General features: G+C 37.1%; 3 protein-coding genes across 4 annotated transcripts; all 3 read right to left on the bottom strand.

The window, feature by feature from the left end:
• Positions 1 to 440: 440 nt before the first annotated feature.
• Positions 441 to 2,693, bottom strand: LOC144555971 (omega-hydroxypalmitate O-feruloyl transferase-like). The gene is made up of 3 exons (XM_078304437.1): positions 2,344 to 2,693; positions 1,821 to 2,270; positions 441 to 1,562 (listed from the first exon to the last, which is right to left on the bottom strand). Exons 1-3 carry the CDS (start codon positions 2,344 to 2,346, stop codon positions 699 to 701), a joined length of 1,317 nt encoding a protein of 438 aa, XP_078160563.1. The 5' UTR covers positions 2,347 to 2,693; the 3' UTR covers positions 441 to 698.
• A 2,555-nt stretch (positions 2,694 to 5,248) lies between these two features.
• On the bottom strand, positions 5,249 to 8,128 carry LOC144555963 (pentatricopeptide repeat-containing protein At2g13420, mitochondrial-like). Its single transcript, XM_078304426.1, has 2 exons — positions 7,271 to 8,128; positions 5,249 to 6,497 (listed from the first exon to the last, which is right to left on the bottom strand). The coding sequence occupies exons 1-2, from the start codon at positions 7,913 to 7,915 to the stop codon at positions 5,541 to 5,543; spliced, it is 1,602 nt and encodes a 533-aa protein (XP_078160552.1). The 5' UTR covers positions 7,916 to 8,128; the 3' UTR covers positions 5,249 to 5,540.
• Positions 8,129 to 8,953: 825 nt separating this feature from the next.
• LOC144555952 (uncharacterized) lies at positions 8,954 to 13,861 on the bottom strand. 2 transcript variants are annotated; one of them, XM_078304407.1, is made up of 10 exons: positions 13,607 to 13,861; positions 12,727 to 12,899; positions 12,488 to 12,643; positions 11,906 to 12,055; positions 10,812 to 10,955; positions 10,051 to 10,207; positions 9,685 to 9,857; positions 9,542 to 9,597; positions 9,337 to 9,439; positions 8,954 to 9,236 (listed from the first exon to the last, which is right to left on the bottom strand). In XM_078304407.1, exons 1-10 carry the CDS (start codon positions 13,806 to 13,808, stop codon positions 9,147 to 9,149), a joined length of 1,404 nt encoding a protein of 467 aa, XP_078160533.1. In that variant the 5' UTR covers positions 13,809 to 13,861; the 3' UTR covers positions 8,954 to 9,146. The 2 variants fall into 2 exon arrangements, with proteins under 2 accessions (XP_078160533.1, XP_078160539.1); XM_078304413.1 differs by lacking the exon at positions 10,812 to 10,955 and having other exon boundaries at positions 13,607 to 13,854.
• Between the last annotated feature and the right edge of the window lie 1,292 nt (positions 13,862 to 15,153).

The following is a 15,153-nucleotide window of genomic DNA, read 5'->3' as shown; positions in this document are numbered from 1 at the left end:
TATGGACATGATCCCTCTGCAGTGTGTGGGACCCTTGAGTAATATGTCCTTGAGCAAAATCACAGAGATAAGGCCAGATGTCAGATTATGCCTTGCTTGCACAAGAATATATGTAATGAGATAAACATGTTTGATTTGATTTTCAGTTTTCTGATTCAGTCTGTAATAACTAATAAGTGATGACTCAGATACTCTGAGCAGTGGCATTTGTTTCGTTATGCTGCATATTTTCAATGTGTGTTTGTGTGTGTGTTGGGGTGTGTGTGTGTGTGTGGGGGGGGGGGGGGGGGGGGGGGGGGGTTGTTGTTTCAGTTGGCTGGTTTAGTAGCTAATTAAGGATAAGGGGGCGAGTTTGTGACTGAGGCAACAAAGGGACCCAAAACAACAGGGCCAAGAAAGCAATTGTCTGAAACTGGTAGACGGTACCACTTCGGTACCAGAGACACACTCTTCATCTATTTGGTTACAAGGTCACTTAAATAGTTAAATCAATTATTTTTTAAAATTTCAACTTATCATGAAATTCTATATCAATAAAATTATAATTCTCAAACCCAAATATAAATGAATACAATACAATGAATAGTACATTGGAACATTGAACACACAAGTAGACACCAAGTATATAATTTTTCAGGTACAAACTGTCCAACAACAACAAGCACACTTTACCAGTAGAACCTCATAGCTGTACCTTTCTAATTTAACTCCTCCATAAGCTCCTGGAACTTCACCATAGCGGAGCTCGGTAAACCGAGAAGTACGTTGATGCTTCGGCGCTCCTCTCCGTGCGCCAGAAACAATATCACCTCCTTCTCAGGCAGCATCACCGGCCCAGAGGCGGTCGGCTGACCCCACCCAAAATCGGCATCTTGAAATGATAGTCTGGACCAGGTGGTTATCAGCAGAGTAGCAGATAGTGACGGGCGTGCACGTGTTGTCTCAAAGTAGTCAATTGCCGATCGAATGTACTCGTCAGTCACCATTTTTATTGCACCTTGCACCAGGCTAACAGAGTGCGACAAAGGATTTGCCAGTAGTTCATTTGATGTTGCAATTGCATTGGTCAACACAATACCATTTCCGAAATATCCTTTGGGGAGCGGTGGGTTAAGGCGTTGCCGGCCATCCACGGCAAAAAGCAACTTGGTCTTCTGATCGGGGTTCAGTTGCAAAGCAGCAGTGCGGGCCCGCCATACCATTGCTGTCAGTGCCTCAAAAGATGTGCATTTGTTAATAATGCCATCCTCTAGGGCTTTAGACTTGACACGGTCGAGGTCTTCAGGCTCGAAGTAGAATGATCGGTAAAGTAGTTCTTCTTTGTATAACGAGGCCGCATCAGAGATGTCAGCAATTTCTTCAAACTCGTGGTGTGGGTTTGAGATGATTGGTGGGTCACGGGGTTTGAGCACCGAGCGGTCAATGACGGGTGGGACCGACAGTGGGAGGCCACGAGCAGTCTGGCCCCATGACGACACAAACTCCATTGCACCAAGCCCGTCGAACATGCAATGGTTCATTGCCAGGCCAAGGGTGAACCCACCACACTTGAATTTTGTCACCTAAATTAAGGATGAAAGTTAAATTATGTTAATTTTTTTTTTAATGTCTGTTCTTCTTCCAAGTTTAGTAAGTAAATCAACTTCTATGTTTTGCCTCTGTTTGTCATGTTGAGTTAATTTGTCAATTCAAATTCAAATCAAATCAAAACAAAAGTTTTTAAAGCAGGTATCCAATAAATTCTCAATTCACAAACCTACAGTACAGATAATGTTTTGACTTTTGAGAAATAAGCTTTTGTTAGAAGTAATAAACCATACCTGAGCAACCAAAGGAGGTATTTCCAAAATGTTCTTAGCACCAGGAACTTCATACACAAGCTTTCCAAGTGTTATCGGGTCAGGTTTTGCCAAATCGCCAATATCCGCCATGTCACAATCCGCCTCTGCCTCAACAAACACTCCACCCTCAGCACTGCAATCTACAATAAGCTTCATTTCGGGACTGATCGTCAGACGACCTGCCAGGGGATAGTAGTGCACCAAAACCCTTGCTAAGGCATCCTTCATAGCCTCAACCGCGGTTTCATTGCCTTTTTCGCCCGATTTGAAGCAGTAGATGGTTCTTATTATGACGGCTATATTTTGATCCAAATTCGATAGATAATAGAGTCCGTTCGGGGTTTCTGTTGCCGGTGCTACTAGTTGGGGCGTACCAGCCTTGACCAAAACTTCCTTCTCATTTTGCAAAGCATCTTTCAGTGCAGCAATCTAAAAAAAAAAAGATGATTAATTAAGTAGAAAAATAACATTAATAATGATAAGAAAAATATTTCTTATTTACCATCTTTGCAGCTCTTTTTGGTTGGCTTAATTTGAGAAAGAGTGAGGATTGAAGGGAGATTGAATTGAGTGTAGAGAATGATGCTTCTTGCTTTGCTTTGTTTAACTGTGTGTATCTATATATATAGAGAGAGAGAGAGAGAGAGACTTAAGGTGAGATTGAAAGAGATGTATGGAAGGATTGTTGGGGTTAGGAGAACATAATAACTACCCAATCAAAGCATTATTCAATGTGTAGATTTGGTGGCGTAATGTTTTAACTAACAACAACTCTTGTGTGAAGCATTCTAGTACACTTGAGTCTTGAGCAATGTTTCCTTTAGAGCATTCTAATTTTATGGGGGTACGGATATAAAATACAACAAAAAAAGAATATATTTTGTACTGAACATAGACCCGCTAATGAATTAACACGTGGATTTAGTTTTGTACTCTCCGTTTAAACAAACAATGGACGTACAGATTCCTTCTCCGTGCAAATTTATTAAATTTGAAAAAAAATACTTAAATTCATGATATAATAAAAGTATATTTTCTCATTTCTGGACATGATAAATCATAATTTTGTCAAATTTTTATTTTTATTTGTACGCTATAGAAGGGATTGACATTTCAAGGTATTTCTCCAATTTTTTAAAATGGAGACAAGAATTATAAATTTAGCTGGGGTTGGCCACCTATTTGAGATGCGTTTACCATGTAATATGAAGTCTCCATTGCATCACATGTGCCGGGTTATTATATGATTATAAAATAACCCAATTTATAGATGGCCACAAAAAGTGTGCAACAGAGATTATTGACCTTTTATTGGTAAGGTTTGGCAAGAATTGGTGGCCTGCTTCTAACTGTGGAATATATAATTGAACAAATGATGTGATATCCTCATATCCACTTAGGAAATAGAAAACATCATTTTTTTAGAAAGTGGTTATTTCCATGAAAGGACACTTAAATTTTAGCCACATCGTTTTATTAGTAACAATTAATATCTGAGGCTAGGGGTGAAAAAAAATATATCGTGACTCGCATCTGATTCGATTGCTAACAACTCGTTCGTTATTTGACCGAGTTATTAAAAAGTCAGCTCATTATTAGTTCGGTTCAAAATTAATTAATGAGTTCAAGCTGGACCTAGCTTGCTCGCCAGCTCGTGAGCTAACTCGGTAAGACATCAATTTATGTGGATTTTATACTGTCCAGCTCGATCCAAAAAATTTATAAAATTTATTTTTTCTTAAAACAAGATTCAACCATATTCAGTGAGCCAGTCTGTCAACTCGCGAATTAGCTCGGTCTAGCTCGTGACAATTTCAAACTAAAATTTCAACTCAGATCTCTAAAATCAGCCCACTCGTGACTCGAATGAGCCAACTCTTAATAAATTCAAGCTGAACCCATTTTGTGATGATCAATTTCGTTGCCTCTATCTGAAAATTGAGACTTGTCACGTGACAGATCTTAAACATTTCTCGCAATAAATGCAGCAGATCTTAAGCCGGAATAGACATTTATCATCAATTAGAACATGAGGATATTTATCTACTTGTCACGTGACAGATCTTAAGCCGGAACCAAAAATATTACAGAAGGGCTCGGGTACCATTATTTTTCATGTTTGTATAATTATGTGCTTATTTTTAAAGCTTCAATAACTTCAGATTTAAAATTTAAATACCTAAATAAAACAAAATCAACAATATGTAAAAAAAAAAAAAAAAAACAGAGATGTTGAGCAAATTCTGAATATTTATTTTTTAAAATTTGGTTTTCCATCTTATCAAGCGCCTACAGAAATCATATTTAATGATTTTATGTTGTTATTTTAGTTCTAATTTTTTGTTATTTAAATATTCAAAAAGAGGAGACATTTGAATACTACACAAAATATTATCAGAAAGGGTAAAATAAGAAAAATGCATATCACATTATGGTATACCAAACAATATTCCAACTAATATAAGAGTGTGGGTTCTTTGTTTCATTTTTTCATTTTTGGTGTGTGCAAGCAGAGAGGATCTTTTGCTATACAAAAGAGCTTATTATTGATAGAATTGGTAAAATTGACAAATTTGAATCTGACAAGAGGCCTTAATGTTACATAACATGATAAGAACCAAAATTGACATGATAATAATAATAATAGAAATAACGTCAACTGTTTTTCTTTTTCTTTTTGTTTGTTGTTGTAACTTTTTTTCTCTTATATTTTTTTTATTTCTTTCTAGTTTCATTCTAAAAATGTTTAATTCAATAAGACAAACCAAAGTTGATGCACGCAAGCTTTTTATCAATTATTTTCCTCAAAAGCTTTTTTTATCAATTCACACAAATGGCTATCAATCTCGATCGTTTAAACTATAGTGTGGATTTAAAAATGTCATCATCAATTTAGATCATACGACTATTTAGATTTTACGAATGATTAATCACCGACCATTTTTCAATGTTAATGTTGATGGTCCATAAAATATTTTCATTTTACAAAAACTAAAGTTTTATTTCGGTTTGTTCAGTTCAAACTGAAATATATTATTTTTTTTATTTAAAGCAATTGATTTATAATAAACCGAAGTATATTGAGAAATAAACCAAAGTGTTAAGAAATAAACTGGGATATTAAGAAATAAACCTAGTATTTAAAGCAATTGATTAAGAAAAAAACCGGAGTATTAAGAAATAAGCTAAAGCAGTCCGAACTAAATTCATATTCGGTCAGTTTGGTTATTTCGTTTTGAAAATTTTCAAACCGAATCGAACCAAAGTTACAATTCGGTTTTAAAAAATAAATCAAAAAAACCAAACCGTTTAATCCAAACTAATTCGGTTCAGTTCAAAACCGACTAAACCGGACCCAATGAACACCCCTAGCTGCATACTGCAAAAATACACAATACCACATCATCTGTAGCCCAACTTTTTCTTTATTTAAGCCAACAAAAATTCGAATTACATAGCCAGCACTTGAGATGAGATTTTGAATTCTATTCTAGACGCCAACGTCCACTAAAAAAAAAACAAAACTTAGGCCATCATACATAGCCAGCATCCTTCTATAGCAATGATCTGTTTTTCAACAAAGAAAGGTTAAAATATTATCACCTAAACCTTGTCCCAGATACTCAGTTTTTGGCTGGAGATAAGTTAGCTGTATAAAGCTTGTCCACTGCACAGACTCACAAACAATGATCACATAAATCACCTCTTATATGGTTTCAAGTGATACTTCTCAAACTCACCTCCAAATTTTGAAGCCTCCTCATCAACCCGCTTCTTCAACCTCCGCCAAGTAGGAAGCATATCGGCTTGTATCAACCCTCTATAGAGTGATTCAAAGGTAACCTTCTGTGGAAGAAATCCCTTCTCTATCATTTCCATGAACATATGACACGCTTGCCTCCATTTCTTCTTCTGGCAAAGCCCATGCACCAAAAGGGTGTACGAATCGAGATCTGGTCCAATACCAGTCTCACACAGATCCTTCCAAATTTCCTGTACCGGCCCGAATCGTTCCAATTTTATGAACATCCTAAGTAGAATATGGTATGTGTGGATATCAAAGGAACCAGTGTCTTTCATCTTATGGTATAATTTCAATGCGGCATTTACATCTTTCCTACCAAAATACTCCTTAAAGAAACAGTTATAAGTGGCCGGTGCAGGTTGAATCCCATTTGTAGACATTTCATCAAGCAACTCATAAGCATCGTCTAACCTACCACATGAGGCGAGGCATTTAACAACCGAAGTGTACGTGGCTATACTAGGGCTAATCCCTTGTTCCCTCATAGTCCTAAATTTACAGAGGGTCAATTCTGGCTTGTGGGCCCGGCTATATACATGTAAAACAATGGAATAACTCGTCATGTCAGGTTGTATACCTCTCCTTTGCATCTCCTTCAGAAGTTCCTCAGCAGAGTGAATCGTTCGGTCAAATCGGGTTTCAGGGTGCAAACTCACATTTCTGCACAACCCATTAAGGAGTGTGTTGTATGTGATTATGTTTGGTTCAATCCCTCGGTCGATCATCTCTTCTAGAAGCTTTCTGGCAAAGTCCGGGCGGCTTGTCTTGCACCAGCCAGAGATTAGGATGGTGTACATCTTTTCATCTGGTTCATATTTGTATTTTCTTTTGTTGAATAATTCCATTGCAATCTGTTCAAAAGGAGGAAGCATGATGTCAATCACAAATCTGACTTCGCACTAAAAAGATGCAGACAAATCTGACCCAAGCTGAAAAACTGCCAGAACCTGAAACCAATAAATATATAAAAGCCAACAATCCTAACAAAGACTGACAACCCAAAACCTGACTTGTCAACAATCCAGTCCGGAGAACCTCACATTAACACCCTTTCAGCAACCAGAATGGACTGACACAAGACTTGTGATTAAACCGGAAACCAATTCAACCTGAACCTGAACCTCCCGTCTGATACTGACCTGAGAAAACCAAAATTACCAGAATCATAGATACAAGTAAACAGACCCAAATCTGTCCCTGATCTGATCCAACCCGAACCCCAATATTGAAATATGGAATGAATCCAAAATTGCAAAATACACAATCAGGAAAACCCAAAATAAATTGTGGTAACATCAGTGCTTGGTTGTATTATAAATTCACTAGAAGTATCTGTCCACCAAGATACCTAAGATGTAGAAAATATTTTGGAAGGTCACCAGCAATATTTTATCACAATTGCACACAGGTAATTGACATCTCTCACATTTACAACTCAATTCACACATTCCAGTAATATTTTATCACAATTACACATAAGCATCGACATCTCTCACATTAACAACTCACTTCACATAATCATCGACATCTCTCGTATTTTGGAAGTTTGTAAAAATATACATAAGAATATATGGCCTGATGTGTATTACCAGCATGCCAGCATTTGCACGAACATTATGCATACCTTAGGATACTTGTATTTGCATAATGTATCTAGCAGCATACAAAACTCCTCTTTATCAGGTTCTCTTCCAATAAAAGCCTCCATGTCATCAAATGCCCTTATGGCTTGACGTGTAAGCCCTTCCGCCACGTGTCTCCTTATCAGCACAGCAAATGTCTTGCTCGTGGGCCCAACCCCATCCTGTCCCATCTCCACAAGGATTCGCCACGCGGCATCAAACTGCCTTGCCCTCCCTAGCGAATCAATAATCAAATCATACGCATCAGCTGACACTTGGCCGTTTTCTATGCGTTGAAAATGGTCACGGACCCAGAGGAAGAGAGAGAAGGCGGGTTTGGAGTGGTTGCGGAGCCGGAGGAGGGTTTGGGTGAGAAGCTCGTTAGAGAATCCAACTCCGGTTAGTTGGAGAGGGGATTCAAATGGATGGAATGGGTTGTGGTTGGTAATTAGGAGGTGCGACAGTGTGTCCGCAAGGGGACACGGTGTCAGTGGAGGTGGAGTGGGTTTTGGGGACTGAGAGGAAGAACCGGAACGGAGTTCGGATTCGGTTTCGGTTTCAGTATCGAACTCGGGTTGGTATAATGAAATGGAGGAGGAGGAGGAGAATAGGCGGCGGGTGGTAGAAACAGAGCTCAGGCGGAGCATTTGAGAGAAGGCAATCGAGCTGGAAAATTTTCGTGTAAGGCGCCCGGAGATTGAAAGGGGCTCACATCACTGATGTCACAGCGGTAACAAACAGGATGTCACAGCGGTAACAGGCGCGGCTATTCTTCTCTTCGCGCAGCGCAGGCGCAGGCTGAGGTCTTCTCTTCGCGCATTTTTTTTTTTTTTCCTTTCTTTTCCTTCGCTCTTGAGGTTTTTTTTTTCTATGGGCTCTGGGTTATTGGGTTTGAGTTCTAGACCGGGGTAGGCTAGTTCAATTATCTGGAGTAGAGCTCAGTTCAAAAGCCTGGTTCAAAAAAAAAAAATTCCAGGGGTCCTAATTATCTGGAGCAGAAGCCTAGCTTCGTCCCTGCACATCAGCAAGTAATTGGTGGCAGAACCATAATACGGTCCGATATCCAACTCCAGCTGTCCCATCAACATCAATATTCGTGCCAACTTAAGATTCGTGTGACTTAATTAGACACGAATTATTAATCGGATCGAACAGTTCAGATCGTTCATCAGACCGAATTTGGTCCGATGCCCATCGGACCGTTGGCTCTCGGTTTCATTTTTATGGGCCGGGTATTGGACCGTCGCCTCTCAGTTTCATTTTTATGGCACGTTTCTGAGAAAGTGCAGATAATATCTTTTGTTATTTAAACTGCAAAGGCATATCCTGTTTCTAATAAGCGGGTTTACAACTGGGCCGAAAATATAAATAGACGCATACAACTTGCACCATGTAAGATATAAAAATAACCAAAACTCACATATATATCTTCGATTTTATCGTTTACAAAAAAATGAATAAAAATTATTCGTACTAAAAGAAAAGGCACAATAAATATTGTGCTTAAATATAAGTTGAAAATGTATTAACAAAATGTCGCGTGCATCTATTCATATTTTGAATATGGCCAAATTTTAGATTCTAAAATCACTAAAATAGACAAATACTATATTTTGTCATTAAAAGGAATAGCTTTTGGCAAGTACTATACAATATATTCGTATGTAGCTTTGGTGGACAGAAGCTAATACAATGAATCCTTTGTCATAGAATTCATCCAGTGTACTTGTTTTCAACCCATGGAATAACGATTATTCTATAGCAAAGATTATTATTTATTCTAAGAAATAAAAGGAACAAAAAAAAAATAACATCCTAGACCGAGCTGCACATCGAATGATAAGCTGTACTGCAGAGATTTTGGCAATGCAATCTAACCTAGACAAACTTCATACGATCAGGAAGATTGATGCCGGCTCGTTCTACAAGCTTGCTTGCTTGTTTCATTGCCAACTGTACAATTTCCTCCTGCAGCATCCAACACAAAAGTAACACAAAGACAGTTAATATCGGGGCAGTTTTGCATCAACAAAGCAAAACATGTTACCATAACAAAAGAAATTTTTACCTCATTCACATTCACAATCTTACGGTCCTTCATAATCCAATTACCATTGCACATCACCGATTCTATATTCTCCGTCCTCATACAATACACCAGATTAGATACACTACAAAGTAAGACAAAAATACCCATCAAGAGGGGACTTTTGATTAGATTGGGATAATTATTTTGTTTTTCATGCAATCCTTGGGGCATAGTTCTTTCTTACCAGTCATGTAGGGGAACCATAGTCCATGAGAAAGGATTAACAACAATCATGTCAGCCTACAACCAACAAAAAGATAAGTAATACGGAAAAAACAAATGATTGGGAAGTAGCTATAAGAAATTTGTTATGGTTTCATAACAAACCTTTTTGCCAACCTCCAGAGAACCAATTTCATTGTCCCAAAGAACTGTTTTGGCACCGTTTGTTGTAGCCATCTTCAGTACTGTCTCAGCTGGTAGAACGGTTGGGTTGGTTGCACCACTAATGTACATCTCTCTTCCCTTGTTTATAAGTGATGCTAAATACATCTCATCAACTGTAATCAAAACACAAAGAGTTATCAAATTAATTCAATGCACAAATAAGCCTTGCTAACAATTGTTCAGTGGCACTGTTTAATTCCCCTAAAAAACAGGCTTGCAATCTAGCAAGAATTGCTTGCATATTTTATAATAATATTGATATAAAGGTTTAAAATAAGCACAGAGCAGTGAAATAAGAAGGTATACCCATGCTCATTCGGTTATTGCTCGGTGCACCATCTGTCCCAAGAGAGACACAGACCCCCGCCTCAAGATACTCCTTTATAGGTGCAAACCCCAGAAGTCGCATTGCTGATGCAGGGCAATGTGACACCTTCACACCCCCACTTGCGAAGTACCCTATCTGCAATGTTCAAATAAGAAAAAAAAAAATTGAGCAGCATACATCTTCTGTGCACGTGATTCTCCAGTGGGTAGTATGTCAAGCGTGAGTACCAAAATTTAGTAGTATGGGATAGATTTGGGTCCAACACCAATCAGACTCAAATTGGAGCCCAATGGGTTCCCAGTCCGTCCGATCCGCTTTAAGATCAGTGCATGCTACATCTGCATGGAAATTAAAGTGGACATGCACAAATATTGAAACAGCAAGCACGATTCTTAAAGCGGATCAGACGGAGAGGGCGTCGGACCCAAATTGTTCCTGAGTAGTATACATCTGCTGTATGTGATCCCCCGAGTCTTAAGTATTAAAAAAAAAAGTTACTGTTCGGGACATCATATCAGGTCAAGATATATTTAACTATATATGCTTGGGGATGGTGGATACCATAGAGCTGAGAACTTGAGCAAGAGAGGTTCTGGACAGCAAAGAATTACACAGACACAATCTGTTTGGTACAATACCGGTTTTGTACCAATGCGGAGAGAATTGGGCTCAAATTCTTGGTGTAGAGTGTAGACAATGCAACATTCCAATTTAATAGAGAGAAAATATGCCAACTAACCTCAGCCTCATTAAGCCAAACGGAATGAGCAGCCAACAAATTGTTCCTTAAAAGACCGATTTTTTCCAGATACGTAACTGTACCGTGATCAACCCCTTTTGTTCTCACGATCAACTCATTCTCATATGGTATCTCAGCAATATGCTATCACAATAAAAACAAAAAAAATAAGTTGACAGAGATACTACATGTACCCCAACCACAGGGTTGTAGCAAGTTTTGAGCATCCCAGTCTGATACAAATTAACAAAGAGACCAGGCTCAATTATATTTAGTGGTAAAATTATGTGTACCCTGCAGCTAAACCCTTATTATATATTCCCTGCAAAACAATAAAGGACATGAATAATTAAATGCCCCAAAAGGAATGACAGGACATATAATAAATTCCCCAAAGCACATAAATTAATTAATATCCTTTACACGATCAATGAAGAGACTAACTGTACCGTGATCAACCCCTTTTGTTCTCACGATCAACTCATTCTCATACGGTATCTCAGCAATATACTATCACAATAAAAACAAACAAAATAAGTTGACAGAGATACTACATGTACCCCAACCACAGGGTTGTAGCAAGTTTTGAGCATCCCAGTCTGATACAACTTAACAAAGAGACCAGGCTCAATTATATTTAGTGGTAAAATTATGTGTACCCTGCAGCTAAACCCTTATTATATATTCCCTGCAAAACAATAAAGGACATGAATAATTAAATGCCCCAAAAGGAATGACAGGACATATAATAAATTCCCCAAAACACATAAATTAATTAATATCCTTTACACTGTCCTTTCCTTAGTATAATTCCTCCCTCTTTTCACCTCTAGATGTAGTTTTCGTATTTTCACAGATTATTAGGAGGGATATGTAATAGTTCCCATATCTCTTTTGTATGTGAATATTTTAATTTTGTAAGGAAATTAGATGAAATTTGAAGGATTTTAAGATGCAAACAGACACCTTCAAACTTAATTTTTATTTACTGGCAGGTTAGGCAATATTTAATCTAGATTTATCCTACCAATTGAGAAAGATGAGGAAGCATTGCAAAAGAAAGGGAAAAACAAGAGAGAAAGAAAGAAAATAACCATATGGATGCCGGTATTCAGCTCTTGTGCTATATCCCTTGTTTTAGTTAGCAACTGATCAGTTGCATTCATGATCTGTCTAAGACCAAACCAGATTCTGATCCTCCCATCGGCTGTGTTGTTATATTTATCATAGAGTTCTTTCTGAGACTGTCAAAATAATAAAACATATTCAATCTCATTTATACTAGATGATGAAACAAGTATAATATTCATCAAAAAAAATAAAACGTAAGAATTTCCAAAGAGGGCCGATTATGTTTTCATTTTTCTTTTTTGCTTCCATTATGTCCTATTGAGTGAAGAAGAAGATTGGCAAGTACATTATTTGTTCGAATTTAGAAGTTGACATGTATCCAGTAGAGTATTTTAAACTTGAACAAACAAGAAACCTGAACAAGACAATTATGCCAGAATATGTTATCAGTGAGACTGTTATTCCCTTCAAAAGCCACTGTATAGTAAATTTCAATTCAGTGATATTAGAAACTAAGAACACAAAGACCTTCCCTTGACCCCCTTCTTCTTTCTCATTTTGTGTTCAAAAATAGAATATCGTGCATAAAAATGGAGGGAGCTAACCTGAATACATTCATCAGTTGTGTATTTCCAATTTGGTGGCAAACCGTCACCGCAATCCATTGTTGACTGGGTCAAACATGCACGTAACCCCAATTGGTCAACTGCTTTTACCATACCAGGAACATGCTGCCCTCCTGCCTCCGCAAAGCATGTTGTCTGCCTCAACATAAATCATCACTCACATACATATATTCATTTCTTACGTGAGAAAAGGAGGGGCACGGGGCTGTCAGACTTACGCCAGATCGGATGAGCTCTATACCACAGAGGAGAGTAGAGAGATAAGAATCCTCTTCGGTCATGTGAGACTCATATGGCCAAATTCGTTTGTGCAACCATGTCATCAAGTCCACATCATCAGCTATCCCCTTGCCAAGCTGCTGCGACGTGTGCACGTGCGTGTTTACAAACCCTGGCCACAAAAGGGATCAATAGAAGATTCATATAGAAACAATCAATGACAAACCTGCTTAGCTAAGCAGATTTTATTTTATTTTTTTAAATAGGTTCTGAATTACGACTTTACAGAATTTAGACGCATTACTAGATATCTCCCAATTAGACTCCCCGTATATATAGCAACTTTCCACGGAAGGTCGAAATATCTTATAATAATTGAATTAAATACTGATGTGACACGCTTGTGTGTATATTCATAGGAATTATGCACAAAGAAATCCATCCTTACCTTTAAAAATACTCTCATAACTTTGATGCGTAATTTCTTAATTGGCACTTGAAAGATTTAAGGAAATATTAGAATAACAAAAGCAATATTGATTTGTATCATCAGTAATGAAGATATCAAAACTTAGGCGACTTGATGTTCATTTCCAATTATATGCGCAGAAATTTGTTTGTCAACTTCAAGAGTCTTTATAAATAAAATGGATACTCCACTACACTGATTTTTTAAGAAATTCACCAATCAAATATTCTATACCATCGACTAGTCCTCTGTGAAATCAGTAAAAAAGTTCAAATTTAATGAGAATTCAGATCAAGTATAATGTTTGATTAGATACTTACTGATCACTGGCAAGGTCAGCATCCTTTGTACCAGGAATCTAACAGGTACAGGAAGCCAAATAAAATCAAAGGCAAGTAATGTAACAATACCAGGGAGCAGAAATCGACCGTTGAGGTCGACCGATTCATCGGCGGTGTTGGAGAAATCAGTGAGGATCTGAGAGGTGGGGCCCACCGCCTTGATACAGTCGCCCATGATGGCCACAGCGCCGTCACGGATGACGTGGCACTCCTGGTCCATGGTGACCACCACAGCGTTGTACAGTAACACCAGCGTTTCTTTCGTCTCCATTCAATCTCTGTTTGTTTGCTCTCTATTATTTTCCCAGTTCTGCTCCGAGCAGGCAAGGGCAAAAGTGTTTCGAATCTTTCGATTACTGTGTCAGTATCGCCGTTGACTGTAGGAATTCAGATCCTCCCCGGTACCGTAATAAGCGAATCTTTTAGAATTATTGGATCTGGACCGTTCTTTTTAAATTGGCACGAATCTCAAAGAGACTGGGAGTTAATCTCAAACCGTAAAGTGAAGGGAATCTTTTACAATATTGGAGAGGATACTTGTCCAGACTGTATAACAAGGGCCCATTCGGATAATTTGTATTCTCTCCATTAACTCAAATTTTGAGTTACAATATTAACCGTCTGATTTAAATCCCGTATTAATATTAGTGAATTCTTAATATTAACGGTCTCTGTGTGGTTCGAATTCTGATCGCACGGTAAAAGAAAAAAATATAAACGGTTCGTTGATGCAGAGGATGGGGATTCCCGTTCGGATGCATATCTCATATTCTCATGCTGTAGACTCGTGCGAATAATTGGGATTGTTGACTCATTAGGTAAAAAAACAAATATCAAGGTCTGTTCCGTAAATTTTATATTTAAAGTAAAATTTTATTTTCACCATCTTTTTTACATGTTTGAGTTTCGTCCTTTTTTTTCCTTTTATTCTCTTTTCTTTTTATTAGTTTGATATTGATAATGAAAAAACAAGTATGTAGAATTATTAGTTCGAGTAATTACTAAATGTGTTCATAAATTTATTATAATTTTCGTAACATTTTATCATGCAACTATGTATTATTATTTGGGATTAGTTAAGGAGCTTTATAGATCATTTGTTGTTTTACATTCTTATTTTCAACTTTAGAGTTCAAAAAGTCAATCCGAACTACTTAACATAATTTTTATATTAAAATCTTCATATTAAAATGAGCTTAGAGATCAAATTTTACATTTTTAATAATGTTTTAATATTTTTTTAAGAATTATTAAACGGGTTAACATGTTTTATCAGTTTTTTTATAATTTTTCAAAAACTTCAAAAAAATCCGGAACATAAAAAACAGTAGTTTTGAATTATTTAAAAAAAATAGTAATCAATTTTCAAAAAAATGTTCAATTTGATCTCTAATGTCATTTTAATATGGAAATTATGTTGAACAGTTCGAATCAACTGCTTGGACCACAAAAACAATTCGAAAGAACATAAAGCATCAAATATCCTATATTTTATAACGTACCTTATCACATCCCTTATTATTTTTACATGTAGAAAATTTAATTATATGAGTATTAAGAATTTTTAAGTTCGTAAATATCAATAAAACTTTATTGAATTATAGAAAAGTTATTAT

The sequence above is a fragment of the Carex rostrata genome, chromosome 1, assembly GCF_964058835.1.
Source record: "Carex rostrata chromosome 1, lpCarRost1.2, whole genome shotgun sequence".
NCBI lineage: Eukaryota > Viridiplantae > Streptophyta > Magnoliopsida > Poales > Cyperaceae > Carex > Carex rostrata.
This window is presented reverse-complemented; position numbering and strand designations above follow the sequence as displayed.